This window comes from Bactrocera neohumeralis, chromosome 3 (genome assembly GCF_024586455.1).
Source record: "Bactrocera neohumeralis isolate Rockhampton chromosome 3, APGP_CSIRO_Bneo_wtdbg2-racon-allhic-juicebox.fasta_v2, whole genome shotgun sequence".
Taxonomy (NCBI): domain Eukaryota; kingdom Metazoa; phylum Arthropoda; class Insecta; order Diptera; family Tephritidae; genus Bactrocera; species Bactrocera neohumeralis.
The window spans coordinates 28,649,383-28,667,219 of NC_065920.1; the positions used below are offsets into that span (position 1 = coordinate 28,649,383).

At 35.8% G+C, this 17,837-nt stretch overlaps 2 protein-coding genes across 2 annotated transcripts; both read right to left on the reverse strand.

The window, feature by feature from the left end:
• Positions 1–2,149: 2,149 nt before the first annotated feature.
• On the reverse strand, positions 2,150–7,172 carry LOC126752958 (uncharacterized). Its single transcript, XM_050464010.1, has 8 exons — positions 7,133–7,172; positions 5,891–7,073; positions 5,393–5,823; positions 4,905–5,096; positions 4,701–4,840; positions 3,454–4,213; positions 2,337–2,486; positions 2,150–2,269 (listed from the first exon to the last, which is right to left on the reverse strand). The coding sequence occupies exons 1-8, from the start codon at positions 7,145–7,147 to the stop codon at positions 2,150–2,152; spliced, it is 2,991 nt and encodes a 996-aa protein (XP_050319967.1). The 5' UTR covers positions 7,148–7,172.
• Positions 7,173–9,119: 1,947 nt separating this feature from the next.
• LOC126752784 (uncharacterized) lies at positions 9,120–16,275 on the reverse strand. Its single transcript, XM_050463763.1, has 8 exons — positions 15,088–16,275; positions 14,288–14,718; positions 13,163–13,354; positions 10,999–11,138; positions 10,442–10,937; positions 10,024–10,281; positions 9,813–9,962; positions 9,120–9,235 (listed from the first exon to the last, which is right to left on the reverse strand). Exons 1-8 carry the CDS (start codon positions 16,226–16,228, stop codon positions 9,155–9,157), a joined length of 2,889 nt encoding a protein of 962 aa, XP_050319720.1. The 5' UTR covers positions 16,229–16,275; the 3' UTR covers positions 9,120–9,154.
• Positions 16,276–17,837: the final 1,562 nt, after the last annotated feature.

The window sequence follows — 17,837 nt, forward strand, 5'->3', positions numbered from 1 at the left end:
TAACACTTGTCTGGCGATTTTCAAGCACCATATCCTTCACTTTTTTAATTTTTTCATCAGTTGAAGAGGTCGAAGGTCTTCTTACCAACTTAGCAAAATACCTTATTATACTCTTGCAACCAGTTGCTTCAGAGTATTATAGTTTTGTTCACCTAACGGTTGTACGTATCACATAAAACTAAGCGAGATAGATATGGTGTTATATATATATACATACGTATATATATAAATGATCATGATGACGAAAAAGTTGAAATTCGATTGATTGTCTGTGCGTACGTCCGTCCGTGCTAGCTATAACTTGAGAAAACATTGAGATAAATTGATGGAACTTGGTATGTGGGTTCCTTAATACAAAAAAAAAAAATTGATTTCGTTGATGGGCGTAATCGGAACACTGCCACGCCCATTAATCGCAATTAACTGAAAACAAATAACGTACGTGGATCGGAGTAGCAAAGGGCACTAATGTACATATCTTCTAAACTACTTAAGCTACAATATCCAAATTTGCTGGGTATAAATCTTATAAGAACTTCTACCGGCATTGTGAAAATGGATGAAATCGGATGATAACCCCGCTCACTTCCAATATAACGGTATTGTTAAAAACTACTAAAACTGCGATAAATCAATAACTAAATAAGCCAGAAATATTAAATTTTACCACCGAAATGATATGAGAGAGCTTTATGGGGTCTGGAGTAAAAATTAGACAATTGGCGTGGCACCGCGGTCTTTTTGGTGAAATCCCAAATCTTGGCACCCGACCCACCGATTTCGACAAAATTTAGTACGTGGCATTCCTCTTACATTCTTATGTCACATTGTGAAAATGGACGAAATCGGACAACAACCACGCCTACTTCTCATATAGCACAATTTTAAATTCCCCTTGGTTCGTTCAGTTTGCAGTACACAAATCAAGAAGCAATTAATATAACGTTAGTGTTTGCCACCTTATGACCAAAAATTGTTTAAATCCAATAAAAACGGTTCAAACCCCTAGGCACCGAATATTTAGACCCCGGTACCTGTAGTTGACTTTTGATCGAAAATGTCAGTCAATGTGTGATATATACATACATATAACTGAAATTAAGGGATAATCTTTCTCTTATAATGGTATGTCTGTATGTCAAAAATGGATAGAATCGGGCCAATACTTCCCTTAGCCCCCACATACTTAATATAACAATTTTCGAACTTCGGGGTGACTTTGTATCGCATATATCAACCAATATGTGAGTTATCCCAATAAAAAAAGAGAGCGTGTTTTACTCATAAAAGTGTATCTTTGTGCCAAAAATAGATAAATTTGAGCGAAATTTTCGAATTCGAATTTTCGAACTTTCGGCTGACTCTACTCTATATGATTGGTTTCACACCTTAAGTATTTCCCAGGCTTTGATTCTTGCAAGTTGCAACAGTATAAAATGTTCGGTTGCACCTGAGGTTATTACTTCCTTACTTGGTCTTGAAATATCACTTACCTGGAGAGTTTTATTACAATTTCCGGGTGCACCTTTGTCAGAATATAGTATATCGCTTATTTAGTCATGGATGTAAGTACCAGTTGCAGCAACATCTTGACAATTCTTGACAACGATTCTGAATTATAGCAAGAAACCTTTGCTAGCAGCAATCGCCGTTCAATACTGCAGTAATGAATATTTCTATTATAGAATAGTTTTTCATGTGGAAGATACATTTAAATAGCTCAGTTCCTTTGGGGTTACCCAGTCTAGATCCCCACCAAGGATGCTTAGCGTTATAGTCCCCTCCAGCAATAAATATTAAATATACCTTTTGTTAAAGACGAAATCAGCAAATCTTGTCGAAAGTACAAGTATTTAGATAAACGAAGTCACATTTTGGATTTTCCATATAGATTTTAAGTAGTTTTAGGAAGTTTAAGCAAATAAAATAATTTAAGAATATATTGATTAGTCTCAATGGAGAACAATCAATCCTGTCACTATTAATTTATTTAAAAAATTTGCTGATTGTCAATTGATTTATTGCAAATAAATATATATTAAAAAAAAAAATGTGGAAGATGATTTTTTTTATTTATATAAGGAATTATTAAACACAATAAATTACAAAATTAAATTGTAAATACATACAATATAATGAAAATCTTCTTTTACGACGTTAATGTCATGCATGGAATTACAGGAGGTTTATCAACATAAAGCACAACATCATAGATATCAACATTTCTTAAATCCTCTTGAAGGTCTCTGCTGAATTCAATATCGGGATGCTAAAGGCAAATTAATAAGCTTTTATTTAGTTCGGAACATTATATTCTGTATAATTAAGCTACTTACAATTTTGGCATATTTCCAAAACTCGAGGGCTTTGAAGTTTCTCTTCAACAAAAGATTAATCAACGCTAGATAACCCCACACATCCGGTATATGAACTTTAAAATTTGTACAAGTGGCCAATTCGCGTTCCGCATCTTCAAGCTTATTCATCTGGAAAACGGTTATAAATATACCTATATACATATATCATACATATATATAATGTCTAGTAAAAGGAAACATTTTTTTTGCATTTAATTTTTTTAGTTTAGTTAGAATTAACCGCTTGAGGTTAAATATGCACGGTTTTGTTCGATAATTTGTTGTCATTTTAAAGGTAATTTAATAATGTCACTTGTCGATTTTCATAACCTTCGCTTTACGCGTATTCTCCACCAGTAAGATCATTCGGTATATACCGGAACAGGTAGTAATCACTTGAAGCCAAGTCCAAACTATAAGTTGCATGCATAAGGATCTTGCAACCAAAGTCCCGTAGCTTCTGAAGAGCCACTATCGATGAGTGTGACCCGGAAATGTCCTGAAGTTACCCAATTAATCTTCTATTGGATTGCTCAAAGATGCGCACTTCTGGACGATTGCGTACTTTACACGGTCCAGTTGTTGGCATAACAAGTCCGAATCAAGAGTTTTAGAGGAGTAGTTTATAATAGGCGATTATCTGCCAATCACACAAAAAGCGTTGCAAACTCTTCCTAACAGTCAAGCCTAGCTTCGATTCAACCACGACCATTTTTACTTGGCGTTGTCGTAAGTGACCCACTTTTATTACCAGTAACCATCCTCGTCAGAAAGGGATCAATTTTGTTGCAATCAGCAGCGTTCCGCAGATGGAAATATGGTCAATGAGGGTTTTTGGCATTGACTTTATTTTCCCATCTACACAACACGCCCATTTATGCTAGGCTTGGCTTTGAGCGTCCACTCTGCGGACATCCTAAGAGGTTTTTTAGTAGGTACTTACCACATACGTCGCGAGATACATATTACTAAAGTCATCGTTTGAAAAAAGAATGGATTTCTTTTTACTAGACCTAACCATACATATGTATATACGCATATACAGAAAACATATACGTATATGTATATACATATATACATATATAATTTAACTTACTTTGAATAAAGCTTTGGCCAAATAAAATTTGGCAATAAGTTTGGTGTCATCGCTGTCGCATTTTTGAAATGCCTCCACGGCCTCTTGATAATTCCCTATCTTCAGCATATGGAAACCGTAACGTAGCAAGGCCAACAAATAATGTCTGCTTGATATTTCATGGTCATTTATTAAAAGTTTCCAGTAGTTTTGTATTGCATAATCGATAGCGCCGCGACTGTACTCCAGATGACCATTTATGTTTGTTATGAAATACTTTTCCAGTGGTTTGGTAACCGGAAACGTTTTTGGCTGATAATTGGTAAGGACTTCTTTCGAGAGTATCTTCAGTGTGGTGAGTGTAAGATACCGTTCAAACGGTTGGCATGACATTTCCAATTCTTTGAAAACGAATACAGCGAATTTATATAATCCCAATCTGGTCAGGATTGTAAATACTTTAAGGAATAATGTTTCCTTAACCGTAATTGGCGCCTTTATTTCATATGGATTAATTAACATAAAACGAGACGGTGGCATTACAGGTAGTTTAGGTTCCACCTCTAATTCTAATTGTTCATATTTCCAGCGTGTGTAATTAGTTCCTGGCAAATAACTGCAATATTTGAAAATACAATGCAGCAAAACCCAGTAACAGAGGTCGTTTGGAAAGGCAATAACCTCCTCCCGAAGACTGACGATCAAATTTTCCATTGCTTGATTAAACGTCGTTTCATTTGCCAAAGTTTCCACATAATTTATATATAATTTAATCAGTTCTCTGTGATTTGAAACAAACATGCATTAAAATTTAAAATGATTTTCAATAGCCAAAAGTTCGTAAAGATATATTTTCAAATGAAAAATATTTCCATAAAAGCACTTTATTCTGATCTTTCAGACAGTATGCCAGCTACATGCCATAGCCGTCCAATATCGGCCGTTCCGACAAATGAGCACTTTTTTGGTGAGAAGAGGACTGGTGCGAAATTTCAGATCGATATCTTAAAAGTTGAGGGACTTGTTCGTATATATACAGACGGACAGTGCAAAATGGACTTAGCTCGTCATGCTAATCTTTATGTATACTTTATAGGGTCTCTGACGTTTTCTTTTGGGTGCTAAAAACATCAGTGCAAAATTAATATACCCTGTTCAGGGTATAAATCTTCCATGAAAATGGTTTATCAACTGTTTGTTGAAGGTTCAGACAAAGTAGACGCAAGTTATAAAAAATATAGGTAGATATGCATTTACTTTGAACTTACGTAAAGTGGAGACCCAGTTCAAATTGTTTATTACTCGGGAGCGAATAATATTTCTTCGCGTTTTCAAAATCTAGTTTTTCCACAGCCATTACAAGTTTGAAGAAATTGAAAATAGTGTCTCCCGCAGCCAATTTTTCAGCCTATTGGAAATATGATAACAAAAATCAGTTAGGGTCATTAAGAAAATCTGCACGCAAATATTACCTTGTCACAAAGGATCTTAGCGAAATATTCTTCCCCAAGCACCGAAAAATACTGAGCAATCGAAAAGTAGTTAAGGATTCTATTGTCAATTTCAGTTTCAGGAAATGAAAATGTTGAAACATGATTTCTTAAATTTTGCAAAATATTATAAGTGGTTTGGACAGTTTCTTTGTACACAGTAGTCATGAGATTCTGAAAAACAAACAAATAATTTAATTGTATTCTACAAGTATATAAAATATTCTTAAATATATCTACAAATAGCAATTAATAAACGATACCAAATCTTTCCATAATTACACATAGTAGCCCCCTGGCCTTACTTTAAACATATCGGTCAGATTTCGGGATATTTCCATAAAATCTAGCGAGCACATTTCGCTTATCATAATTGGCCAATATCTTTAACGCTGGGTTGAGTCTTCAACCCATAGAATTGTGCAAGTATGCATAGATGTTTTTGAGTCTAAAATCCAGATGAAACTTACATGGAACTCTATGGCATCCTCTGTTGGTTTTTTGATATTAAAATCGCTGGAGATAAGCTTGAAAATCTGATTCGTTAAATTTTCCTTGTGACAACATAATACCCCCTTAGCATCTTCCAGTTTCTTTATATCATTTTTCACGATAAACAAAATTAGTTTTTTTATTTCTTTTTCGAAAGCGTAATGAGCTTCCATTCGCGAGCTTATATTTTCATTGTACTTTGACAGAAACTTTGGAAGTTTTGTATCTTGCAAGGTGGTTAGTATGAACGATTCCGTCAGCGGTGTTGCGAAACATATGGAAATAATGGCAAAAGTAGGCTCCTCAAGCACTCGAATTGAACTAAACTTTGCGGACGAGGGCTTTATGGAATGTTTAACAAGTTTGTTGTCGGTAGAAGACAGCTCTACCGCGAACCTTTTAGAGCTAACTGCAATAAAAAAATATTTAAATGGTTAAAATTAAAAGTTAATGTTTAGAGTTTTGTTGTTACTCGCCTTCTGGATAGAGCAAGATTGATGGATCAATATGTCCTTTAACAATAATATCATCTGGGTTATCAATATGGTACATTTCAATTAGTATTTGTTGCTCATCGAACGCTAAAACATCCTCTAAAGTTCGAGCGAATTCTTCGGTGAGCACAAAACGGTGAGTTGCATTGCTGGATATTACGGAATTTCTGAAATCGACGTTCTTGACATGGATTTTTGAGTTTTCTTCATACACCAGATGACGAAATATATTGAAGGTATTTATGGAAAAATGGCAACAGATGCCGATGCAATCGAAGTTTTTAGGTTCAGCACTTCTCAAGTTTTCCCAACCTAGCAGTACATCAGTAGCCGTTACTAGTTGTTTGTTAAAGTGTTTGAATGTACAAAACTTTACTTTTTCGTACTGATTATTTTCATTTGGAATTTTCGATTCAAAATAGAAATCGGCAACCAGATAATCTACATTTTCGGACAGATTTGGTTTAACATTGAATATGGACTCAAATGAGACATGCACCATATTATGGAAAGTCATATCTTTAAGTAACGGCAACAGAGCGTACACCTCCCAAGCCGCAGTGCATGAAGAGAAGGACTCTTCCGAAATTGATATCTGATACAAAATGGTATAGAAAGTGGCAAGCTCACGCTTTTTGGTATAAAGCCTTAATAGGTCGATATGCCCCTGTGCAATTGGACGTAATTCCTCCTCATAGATTTCCGGTTCTTCGATTTCCTCTTCCATTTTTTCTTCTTCAATGTCAGCCTTTAATTCTATACTTTTTGGTGTTCGTCTTCGTTGTCTTTTATTTGCTTTAATACTCTCTTTTCGCTTTACTTTTTCATCTTCCAACGATCTCGTTCGCACGGACACCTCGTCAGGTGGCACACGAACCATTACACGATTGTAAAGGGTTAGTAATAATGGATTATCACTTAATATATTCGCATCTTCAATGTTATCTTGTTCAACCATTAGACTAAATGTGGGCTTATATTTATCAAATATCGACAAGTCTATAATATTATCCGTTGGATAAACATCCACTAATTTGGTAAGTGTATTCTTTGCTTGACTCAGATGTATTTCAAGTTTCCCATCCATAGTCGGCAGATTCTCTATCATCTTCAACTGTATGTAAAGAAATATGCGTTTTGGATGTGGCACAATTTCCAAATTATTCTTCAAAAAATTTGAAAAATGTTTATATCATGAAATCTTTGCAAAAATTACAATTTTACCTCAGGCACTGACATTTTGCCGTATTTCGGGAATATCAACTTCTTCTCTATCAAAAAAAAAAAATGTATGAAATTGAGAATTGCTGCAAGTGTTGACTGAAAGTAGATTTGTTCGATGAGAAGTAATAAGAACTGAGTAGATTGTACCAGTAAATAAGTATAAATATAAATTACCTCGCTACCGAAACAATCAATAGGAAATAGGACTAGTCGATTTAAATTTTTTTTTTTGAACCAATGGTTACAATTCTTTAAAAACTTTCAAAATAGATTCTTTCTGCGTCCATGCAGCGCTGCCAGCGCGATTTTCAAGCATTGAAGGCGTCACGGAAGGCATTCTCCGGAATAGCATTGAGAGCCGAGGTGTATACTGCTTGGATCCGCTTTCATCGGCCTTTTCAGGCAAGGAAACAAAAAAGTCCGGGGGAGGGCCACATCTGGGCTGTAGGGCGGGTGCAGAAGCGTTGGGATGCCGGCCTTGGTTATGTAGCTGTTCACAAGAAAGGCGGTGAGAGCCGGGGCGTTGTCGTGGTGCAACTTCCAATCGGCTGCGATGTCTTGTCTGATCAGATTGACCCTTCGTTTGAGTATCTTGAGGACTTCCATCTTGGCGTTGACGGTTTGTCCAGTAGGAAGAAATTCATGGTTTTCACTTTGAAATGCTCATTCATCAGCGACCTCTTCTTTCTAAAGCAGTATCTGGGTAAGACTGCTTGATCATATCAAACGTCTCTGTCGCAGATTTACCGAGTTTCTTACAGAATTTAATCGCGTACCTCTGCTTTAACGAACGCTCCATTTTTGGCTTGCACCACTCACAGAAGCACGTCGCGCGAAAATGTTTGTCCTGACTCTCCAGGTGCTCGTTCGTTAGCTAGAAACACCCTCTACCGAATTCAGTCGGTGAGCGCACGCTCCGAAGTACAGTCGCGGCGGAAGAAAATCAGCAATATTACTTTCCGATCAAACCCTGTAAAATATCTATTGATTACTTCCGCTTATTAAAAGAAGAATTTAAACATGTAGAGAAAGTAACGGTATTCAAAGGTAATACAAAACAAAAGACTAAATGATATGACATTATAACGGATGATCCACGTAGAGGTACTATTTTCAATAGCGTTTTTTTAGACAGATCACGCGTAAGTCGTGTCAAGTTGTCATGTCATTTTGGTTCAGTATTGTTTGACATTTCATTATGGAAAGATTTACGCCTGAACAGCATTTACAAATCTTTCCACTTTATTACGAAAACTCACGACTGGTAATCGACCTACTGAGCGTATCTTTCGCAACACCGTTACACTTCTTGAGACCCAGCATTCATTATTGGATAATATTCTACCGAAAAGACCACTTCCAGTACGCAGTGAAGAAAATATAGCAGCTGTAGCTGAGACTATTTGATGCCTGAAATTGAAGCTCATGATCTCGGCGACATTTCGTTTCAACAAGACGACGCCGCTGCCCACACATCGCTTCAATCAATGGATTTATTGAGAGAACATTTCGGTGAACAGATAATTTTTTTTTCATTTGAAGGAAATAATCTTCAAAAAATAAATGCCAAAGAATGTTCTTTCGAATGCTAATAAACATCCCCTTTAAGTTTCTGTGTTTTTTCTTTAAAAAAGTACCTCGAAATGGATCACCCTCTACATATGCATTTTTTTTCCAATTGCTATGAAGATATTTTTCAAATTTAGTACAACCGGTAAAAAATTTCGGTGGTCAGCTAATATTGAATGTATTTATAAAAGGGCCACTTTAGTTAAGGGTTCTACAATGTTCTTCATCAAAGCAATATCACGACAAAATCTATCTGTCCTGTTTCATTTGTTGCGATTCTCAGCCTTACCTTCAAAGCAAAAGTTAAAATTAATGACAAATATTTTGTATCGTCATTTAATTGGATTATTTAAATGTGTTGATATTTTACATATAAAAAACGTTTCAAAATACATTTTGATGATAAAAATGGGTGTCCAATAACTATGTATTGTGTGTAAAATGTATAAAATATCAAATAAATAAATCCAATATTTTATGGTCCAATGCTTCCAATTCCGTTAGAATTTCCTTGGAAATAGTACTGTTTTCATTCTAGGAAGAGAAAAAATAAACTGAAAAAAACTTGCACAGAATTAAAAATTATAATTTTTATATTTTTTGTAAATAGCTCTTCTGATATTATTATGAATATTTGTTGAAAGACCATGTATCATTATGAAAGCTATGAAATAATGATACTTGTAGAATACAGCGAGGTCTAATCGTATAACCTTAAGGACTAGTTTATGTCTTCTTTGTGAAAGTTTATCATACACTCAAAAGAAGAAGGTATTATTTCGAGACAAAATTGTATTGTGCCATGAACCAAGCAAAAAGATGACAAAATTGAATGAATTCGACACCGCATTCTCTGGGTCTGAACACTGTTCGCAGCCCTCAAAAGAATGTTCACTTGCGACAATTATTATAAAGTGTATTGTGCTAGGGTCCTACATGGGCTAGAGGTAATCATATTGCTAATTGTGTTTTATGAGAGTTATATTGGTTATCGTGTAGAAATCCTAGAAATTATTTAGCGCTACTGATCCAAATTTTAACCAATTATATCTTTATATGAAGTGTTTCTAGTTAAACCACTATTGTAGCATTACGTGTTTAGTACACTCACCACATGAGCATATTTCCATAGTTTCAAGGCATTTTCTATCCTTCCCAATTTTAAATTGATCAAAGCTAAATATGCCCAGATATCAGGTATATGTAGCGGATAGTTTGTAGCATTAGCAAAATGTCCTTCTGCTTCTGGCAAACGATTTAACTACATATGTGAAAATAATAAATGAATTCAAACTTCTCCACCCGTTTTGTAAATCGCTTACCTTGTACATCGCTTTACCCAGTCCGTAATATGCCACGAAGGCACCGGTACCGAAAAATAGATATTTTTCATAGGCTTTTATGGCATCCAAAAGTTTGTGCTCATTATAACGAAAATTGGCGTAACGCAGCAGCCCAAGTTTTAGGCATTGATTCTCATTATCCTTACTATCCAAAATTCGATGATAATAGCTTAATGCCTTGTTAATTTCGCCGCGATAATACTCGATATTGCCATTCGTGAATGCAACAAGAAACTTCTGGAAAACGATGAACAAAAAGAGTTTGTTTAATAAAATTACCCATTTTTTAATTCACGAAAACAATTTCTCAAACAATTACATTAGTTCAGCCTATAACGCTTAGAGTCCAAATGCTCCAATGACTCTGGAGCCAACTACCAAATTTAGCCGAACTCACCATAGATTTATCGTCGTCAAAACTCTGCATGGTGTAGTCCTCTGTTAAATCATCGGTTAGTATTTTAATCGTGCTTTTAAACATATACTTCTCAGCGGGAGTGCATTCGTCTGAGATAGCATCAAAAACAATATCGGCAAATATATAAGTGCCTAGCCATAGGAAATGTTTTACGATTATAAATAATAATTGGCCTTTTTTTGTGTAAAATTGTACATAGACGTCGTTATAAATCGAGAAACGACTATATGGTATGTTCGGGAAGTCCCAATAATGTTGGCTGACGAGGTTTTCATACTTCAGACGAGTGAACTCAATACCGGGCAAATAACCGCATTGTTTATATATACAATGCAATAGTATCCATGCCTCCAATTCCTGCGGAAATTGTATCGAAAACTCATTGAGCATTTCGATCAGATATGGCAAAGCTTCATTAAAATTTTTTTCATTTCTTTTGAACTGAATGTATTTGAGGTAAATTCTGGCCAATTCGCTACGTTATTACAACGAGAATTATTGAAATTGATAAAATGATTATTTATATCCATACTTACGTATAATAGTGCGCGCGATGGTAAACCTCTCTCACTGGCTTCTTTGCGTACTCGAGCGCTGAGTCGAAATTAAGGGTTTCAATGTCGTAAAGAAATTTGCAAAAGTGCCAAGTCGAATTATCGGCATATGTTTGTGAGAACTACAAATAAGTTGGAAGCGTTAAAATAATAAAATTGTAAACAATTTTGCTCGTCAGTAGAGGAATGTAAAACCACTGACTAGTGAGCAACACCATAGTGTTGAAATTAAATAATTTTCAGATACTTTCAAATAACTCCGCAATTCACGTCTACCGAAACTCCAATACATAGAAAGAATGATAGCGGAAGCTAACAAATATATACATATCGTGCAACTCATGAGTTGTTTTCTGATCCTTGAACAATCGACTAACTTATTTTACAGACCATTGTCCTGATATCATCGACAAATATCAATTCGTGTATACGCTTTAAATTTCGTTTTATGAACTAGCTAGGTACTGTACTTGACTGCCATAAAAAACAAGTAAGGAAGGGCTAAGTTCTTCCCGAACATTTTATAATTAAAGTATAATCGGGACAAATGACGGTTAATGTTTATACTCGTGCCAAAAATGGCGTTTTCAATTTCATTAAAAAGATGATATCATTTAATAGTAGCTCCTGAGATATGGTTCCGACCATTGCCCTGATATCATCGACAAATATCAATTCGTGTATACGCTTTCAATTTCGTTTTATGAACTAGCTAGGTACTGTACTGAGGACAAAATGACTCTATTGCCAATTTTTAAAAACATAAAAAAAAATATCCGTTTCGTTCAAATGTGTCCCATTTTATGGTCATATAAAATTATGTCCATCATCAATAAATGGTTGTTTTCATAGTTAGCTCACTGGACTTCTACCACAATGTGGTTCCGAAACTTCCATAGCACATCTCTTTATTACATGAAAAGTCCAGGGTGATCCCTTGATAGTCCGTCCATTGAGTACAGACTGACGAATGACACACGTGATGTTTTGCTTCAAGGTCTGAATTGAAGCGGCGTTGTCCGAATATACTTTAGACTTTTCATATTTCCCCTTGGTAGGCAATAGACCATTATTACCTCAATAACTCTATTGATTGATGCGATTTTTGGGAAGTGTCGCCGTCTTGTTGAAACCAAATGTCGCTGAGATCACGACCTTCAATTTTAGGCATCAAATAGTTGGTTATCATGGTGCGATAACGGTCGCCATTGACGGTTACGTTCTTACCGGCAACATTTTTGAAGAAATATGGACTGATAAATCCACCAGCCAACAAACCACACAAAACAGGTGTTTTTCTGGATGAAATGGCAGCTCTTCAGGTTGCTTTTCGTCACAAAGGCGACAATTTTGCCCATTTTCTGGGTGGGCCTCATCGCTGAACAAAATATGGCTTGAAAACGTCAGATCTTTTTGGAACTTTTCAAGAGCGCCTACAGCTAAGCTATGTGGCTTCGGAAGGTCGAGGGGGCTCAGTTCTTGCACAAGCTGTATTTTGTACACTTTCAATTTAAGCTCTCAACATAAAATGCGCCAAGTAGTTCTATATGTCAGTCCGAGTTGCTACGAACGGCGTCGAATCGACTCTACAAGGTTTTCGAAGTACACTCTTAGCTACGGCTGCTATATTTTATTCACTTCGTGCTAAACGTGGTCTATTCGGTCGAATATTATCCAATAATTAATGCTGGCTCTACCGATGGGTAATAGTGTTTCGAATATGCTCAGTAGGGCGATTATGTCGACCATAAGTTGAGCGAAGCGCGCAAAACACATTCTTTACAGAACGTGAATTTTGATTATAAAGTTGAATGATTTGTAAACGTTGTACAGGCATGAGTCTTTCTATGATAAAATGCCAAGCAATACTGAACAGAAATAACATGACAACTTGACAGCTTGACACGACTTACGCGTGAGCTGTCAAATAAAGACTATTGAAAAAAGTACCTCTACTTGATTCAACCGTTAAATTCATATATTTAAGGAAATGGTTGCGGTCTTACCTTATAAAGGTTTTTAATAAAAAGGAGGAGACGTGAAATCATTAAAAGCATTAAATATCCCATTTGTTAATGTACAATAATATTGATGTAGTTATGTATTATTTTTTATACGTAGTTACATACAAAGAGATGTTATTTACCTTTTCCAACAGAAAATTGGCAAGTTTCTTGTCCCCTGCCTCATTGAGTAGTTTTATATAACTCATTCTTCTTTGAAGTTTTGTATCTTCCTTAATTGTACCTTGATCGATTGACATAGCCTTATTATCAAACGTATTTAAAATATTATAAACGCGTTGTGTTAACTCCTTATAAACAAGTGTCATTAAATTCTGTAAACATACGACAAGAATCGGCGATTAGAGCTCTTGTTCAACTTAATAATATTCAGTGAATAAAAAGGCTTTTTACTCTTCCTTTATAGCCACTACCCAGCAAATCATGACTATTGTATTGCAATACAATGAAAGAAATAGCCCGGAAACTAACACATACACACAGTTCAACTCAAAAGACCTTTGCCTAAGAAAATGATGAGCTATCACACGAACGCCAGGGTTTCGGTTAGAATTGTCACTTGGACCTGATTAACTTAGAGCTTTGCTTCGCTTTGCGTCAGAGATTTGTTTTGACAGAAATATTGTATGGATGTTTTTGCATGAGTACGTTTATATCAAAGCGAAACGCAGCAAGGCGAATCAATATGTTAAGCAACACTCGTTTCTTAACGCTTTGTCAAGCCACAGTCGCAATTTATCTTAGAGATAGACATTGAAAGCGAAGCGTTCATTGTGGCATACCTTTTGCTTTCTTCGATTCGTTATTAAAGTATGAATTGTCACGCAAAACGACGAAAGTTGAATGTGAATGGGCCATAATAATTAAGATATGATTTTACCGATAGGTGGCTTGCAGGTTAGTTACATCCATAACGTTTGAGTTCAGTACTACAGAATCAGGAAGATGGAGTCATGTGTAGAAGTTCACACAAGTGAGGAAAATTCTCTGAACACCTTGGGAATGGCCAGAAACGATTCTTTTACATATGGCTCAAACAGCTCAAGACTTCCGGTCTTAGACTAAGTATCTTCTGGGTAGGCAAAGAACATCCGTTAGAAGGCGAAACACACCTCCCCAGGGTTGTGCGCTGGGTTTGGGACCCGCCACGTAAAAATAGCCCCAAAGAAAAGAAAAAAATAAAGGAATGCGGTATAATTTCATATATGAGTATAATGTACAATGGTGTAAAATTCATTCAAGCTTACCGTGAATTCAATACTAGTTTCCGTCGGAACTCGTATATTAAAATCATAAGCTATAAGATCAGTAATTTTCCAAGACAATATTTTCAGCTCACAGCACACGTATGATTTGCTGTCATTATAATCAGTAATATTATTTTTTAATATATTCATAGCTATGGATTTAATTTCTTGATTGAATTTTCTGTAAGCATCTTCCCGTTTAAAAGAGAGACTTCGATTATCCTGCAGCAACGAATTACATACATATTTATCTTCGTCGGCGGGCGCAATATTATCAATATTTTTGGTTATAATAGATTGCCCGCTCCTACTTTCCGTTATGGGAGAATAAAAACTAATATTTAATGTGGCGAACGTTCTGCCATGATCATCGCTGTAATTTACATGCGAGGCCGGGGCATCCAAAGCGACAGCAAACCGACAGGCATTCACTGTGAACACAAAGGAAATGAGCCGTAAGTATACATAATATATAAGGAATCTAGACCCGTAGAGTAGACAGACCAACAAAATTTTAAAAGATATAGCAAATAGTCTAAATTGAAATAAATTTTGAATATCACTTCTAGATTTAAGAGCTTTAAAGCCGTTTCTCTCGCCTTTCCATCATTTAACTTACAAGATTCTTGCAGCAAATGACTTATACAAGTACATATGTATATTTTTTTTTAAAGAATTCGCTAATTTTATCTTTCATAAAGTGACACAAGTAAAGTGTGATGTAGGCTTAAGAATTCTTTCTCTCTTTCGTTTAATACCAGAGGAGCAAACATTCTTCATCTTAGTGAAAAAAGACTTACCATTAGGATAAAGAAAAATGTGTGCTTCTAAGACCCCTTGAAGCAGTATCTCATCCGGTTCCTTAATGTTATAAACTTTTACAGCTAAACACTGTTCATCGCTTCCAATAACCTGCTCGAGCTTTTCCGTCAACTCATCGGTGAGTACAAATCGAACGGTCGAATTCGATGTTAAGGCATAATCGTGGAAAATATTTATGAAATGGAAATTGAATTCACTGTCTTCAGTGCAAAACAGATTCCTTAGAAAGTTTTGCGGTTTGTTCGTGCATCCGGTTCTAACGTCGGGTGGGCTTCGTTCATTAAGATTGCGCAAATTTTCCCAACAGAAGTAAATAGTCTGATCTTTAATAATATTCTTTCGAAATACTTTAAAAGTGCAAATCTTAAATTCATCAAATACCAAATCTTCATTTTCGAATTTGGCTTGAAAAAGTATATCCACATGCGTCTCATCTGCCATATCCAACAACTCATCAGGCAAATTATATAGAGATTCTAGACTAATGAATGCCAGATTTGTAATACGCAAGGTTTTCATAAGTGGCATTTTGGTATAAATATTCCATATAGTCTTGACTGCACCGCGGCCGCTTGCCCATTTGGGGGAGTAAAGGAATACAACCATTTGAAGTGATATACATTCATCGGAGAATAGTTGAAGGATATCGATATATCCCTTTGCTAGATAGTTGTACTTTTTATTGTCGATTTTGTTCTCGAATTCGACGTCATAACCGAATTCCGCTTGCGTTTCGCGTTCGGAGTCATAACTGTCTTCGTCCACGGAGTGTTTCTCATTTGACGCCGTGTGACGTTTTATTAACACACAAATTTGCTCTGCAGCGAAATAGTTTGCAGCTTCCATGTCATCCTGTTCAATAATTATGGTATAAATGCATTTTTCCTCACCGGCTAAAAACTTATTGAACATATGTTTAGGCTCCTTGGATGAGTTGAAAAACTCGGCACGGGAATGCGTTAATTCCATATATGGGTCTTTTTGGTTGGCGTTGAAATTAGTTATTTCTATCAGTTCTAACCACGCAAATACCCGCTGCTTATGACTTTTTGGCGGGTCTTCTGTTAAACTCTGAGTTTTAGCCGTATTAACTTGGCTTGTTTCTTGTATTTCATTCATTTTAATTAAAGTTACAAATGTCTAGAAAATAAAAGCTGTTGTTAAAAGCTGTCGATAAATTTTCTAGGTTGAGTTATTGTTGTTGGTTTACATTATTGATTGAATTGTGAAGGAAGTAGTGTTAGTCTTCAATGTAAAAGCACTCAATTAATTGATGATTGAACAAAGTAAGCTAGCGGTTAAATCGCTACTGGTACGAGTAGCAGTGCATAGAACGGCTGAACAGTCTATCAGTTCACAACCGAGTGCACCTTATCTGGGTGCCTGGTCACAGGGGTAGAGCCCCTGATTAATTTTCTGACGAGCTTGGCCGTTCTGGAGCTTTCACTAAAATGGTGGGACCAGAACGACGGTTTATGACGGTTTGTCCTCAAACCATAAAGGAGCTGTTTCGCAAAAAGGAAATTACTCCAATCTGAGAAGGTTTAAAAACGTAATCAATCTCCCGCGGAACAAACCACTTGTCGCATTCTACACTGGCCATTCTTAACTCAAGAAGCACTTATTCAATATGGGCGTAGACTCCTGTACAAACTGCCAGTTCTGCGACATGAAACCGGAAACTCCAAAGCACCTGTTAATAGACTGCGCGGTAGGATTAAGGCTCTTGGATCCATGTTTCTGAAGAGGGATCACGATGTCTCTGTGGCAAACTTCGTATTAGACGAAATTATACCTTTTCAACTTGATTTCGACCATTTTTGACATCGTTTAACAGCAATTTGTGGGCGTGCCAAAAGTTCAACTTCGCATAATCATTCCCAAACATTACCAACTTAAAGCGCCACGGAAAACGCTTGTATCAACTTTTGTTAAAATATATACATTTCTACTTAAGCTATTGCTTGAATGAACAGAGAGACATAAAGGAATCATTTTATATCGTCCTCCTGATCATTTACCATACCATACTTACATATATAACTCTAAATCTATCTAAATTAGTTTGAGACGTTATGAACAATATTTAAGTGAACAAAACTACATTCGGGCGAATTTTTCGTTATGTAATTGCGTTTGAATTTTCATATTTCTGTGTAATAATTCTGCGAGGAGACGAAAATATTTTTATTGGACCTTGGACGATATATACTATGGACTTTTACCACGACGTTTCCAGTGTTACGTGTACGATATATACTCTATGCATCCGTAATTGCGTGAGCGCAGCTCCAAATTGAACATTACGCGAGAATATCGTCTGCCGCCATTTATCGTTCAACCTTTATTATAGTAGGTTTAACGGGCAAGATCAGGAAGCTATTCAAGAGCAATTGTCTACGATATTTTTCTGATTTTGGAGTTTGATACATTGAATATCTTTAAAGAAAGTTACAATTTTATACTCTCGCAACTTGTAAGCATCAAAGCCAAGGAAATATTGGTGTTGGCAAAACTTTGTAATAAAAAATATTGCGAAAGAATTCAACATTCGTTGTTCGATGGAATCGTGGATAGTTATTAACAAATTTGTATCTTCTTTACTTTTATTAAGGGTGGTAGACTTTTACTTCTCATCAGCAAAAATTGTATAAAAATCATCTCCAACCGAGATATATCTGATATAAACTCATCCGAAAAGACTAAATTTAATATGTATATTTGGTTG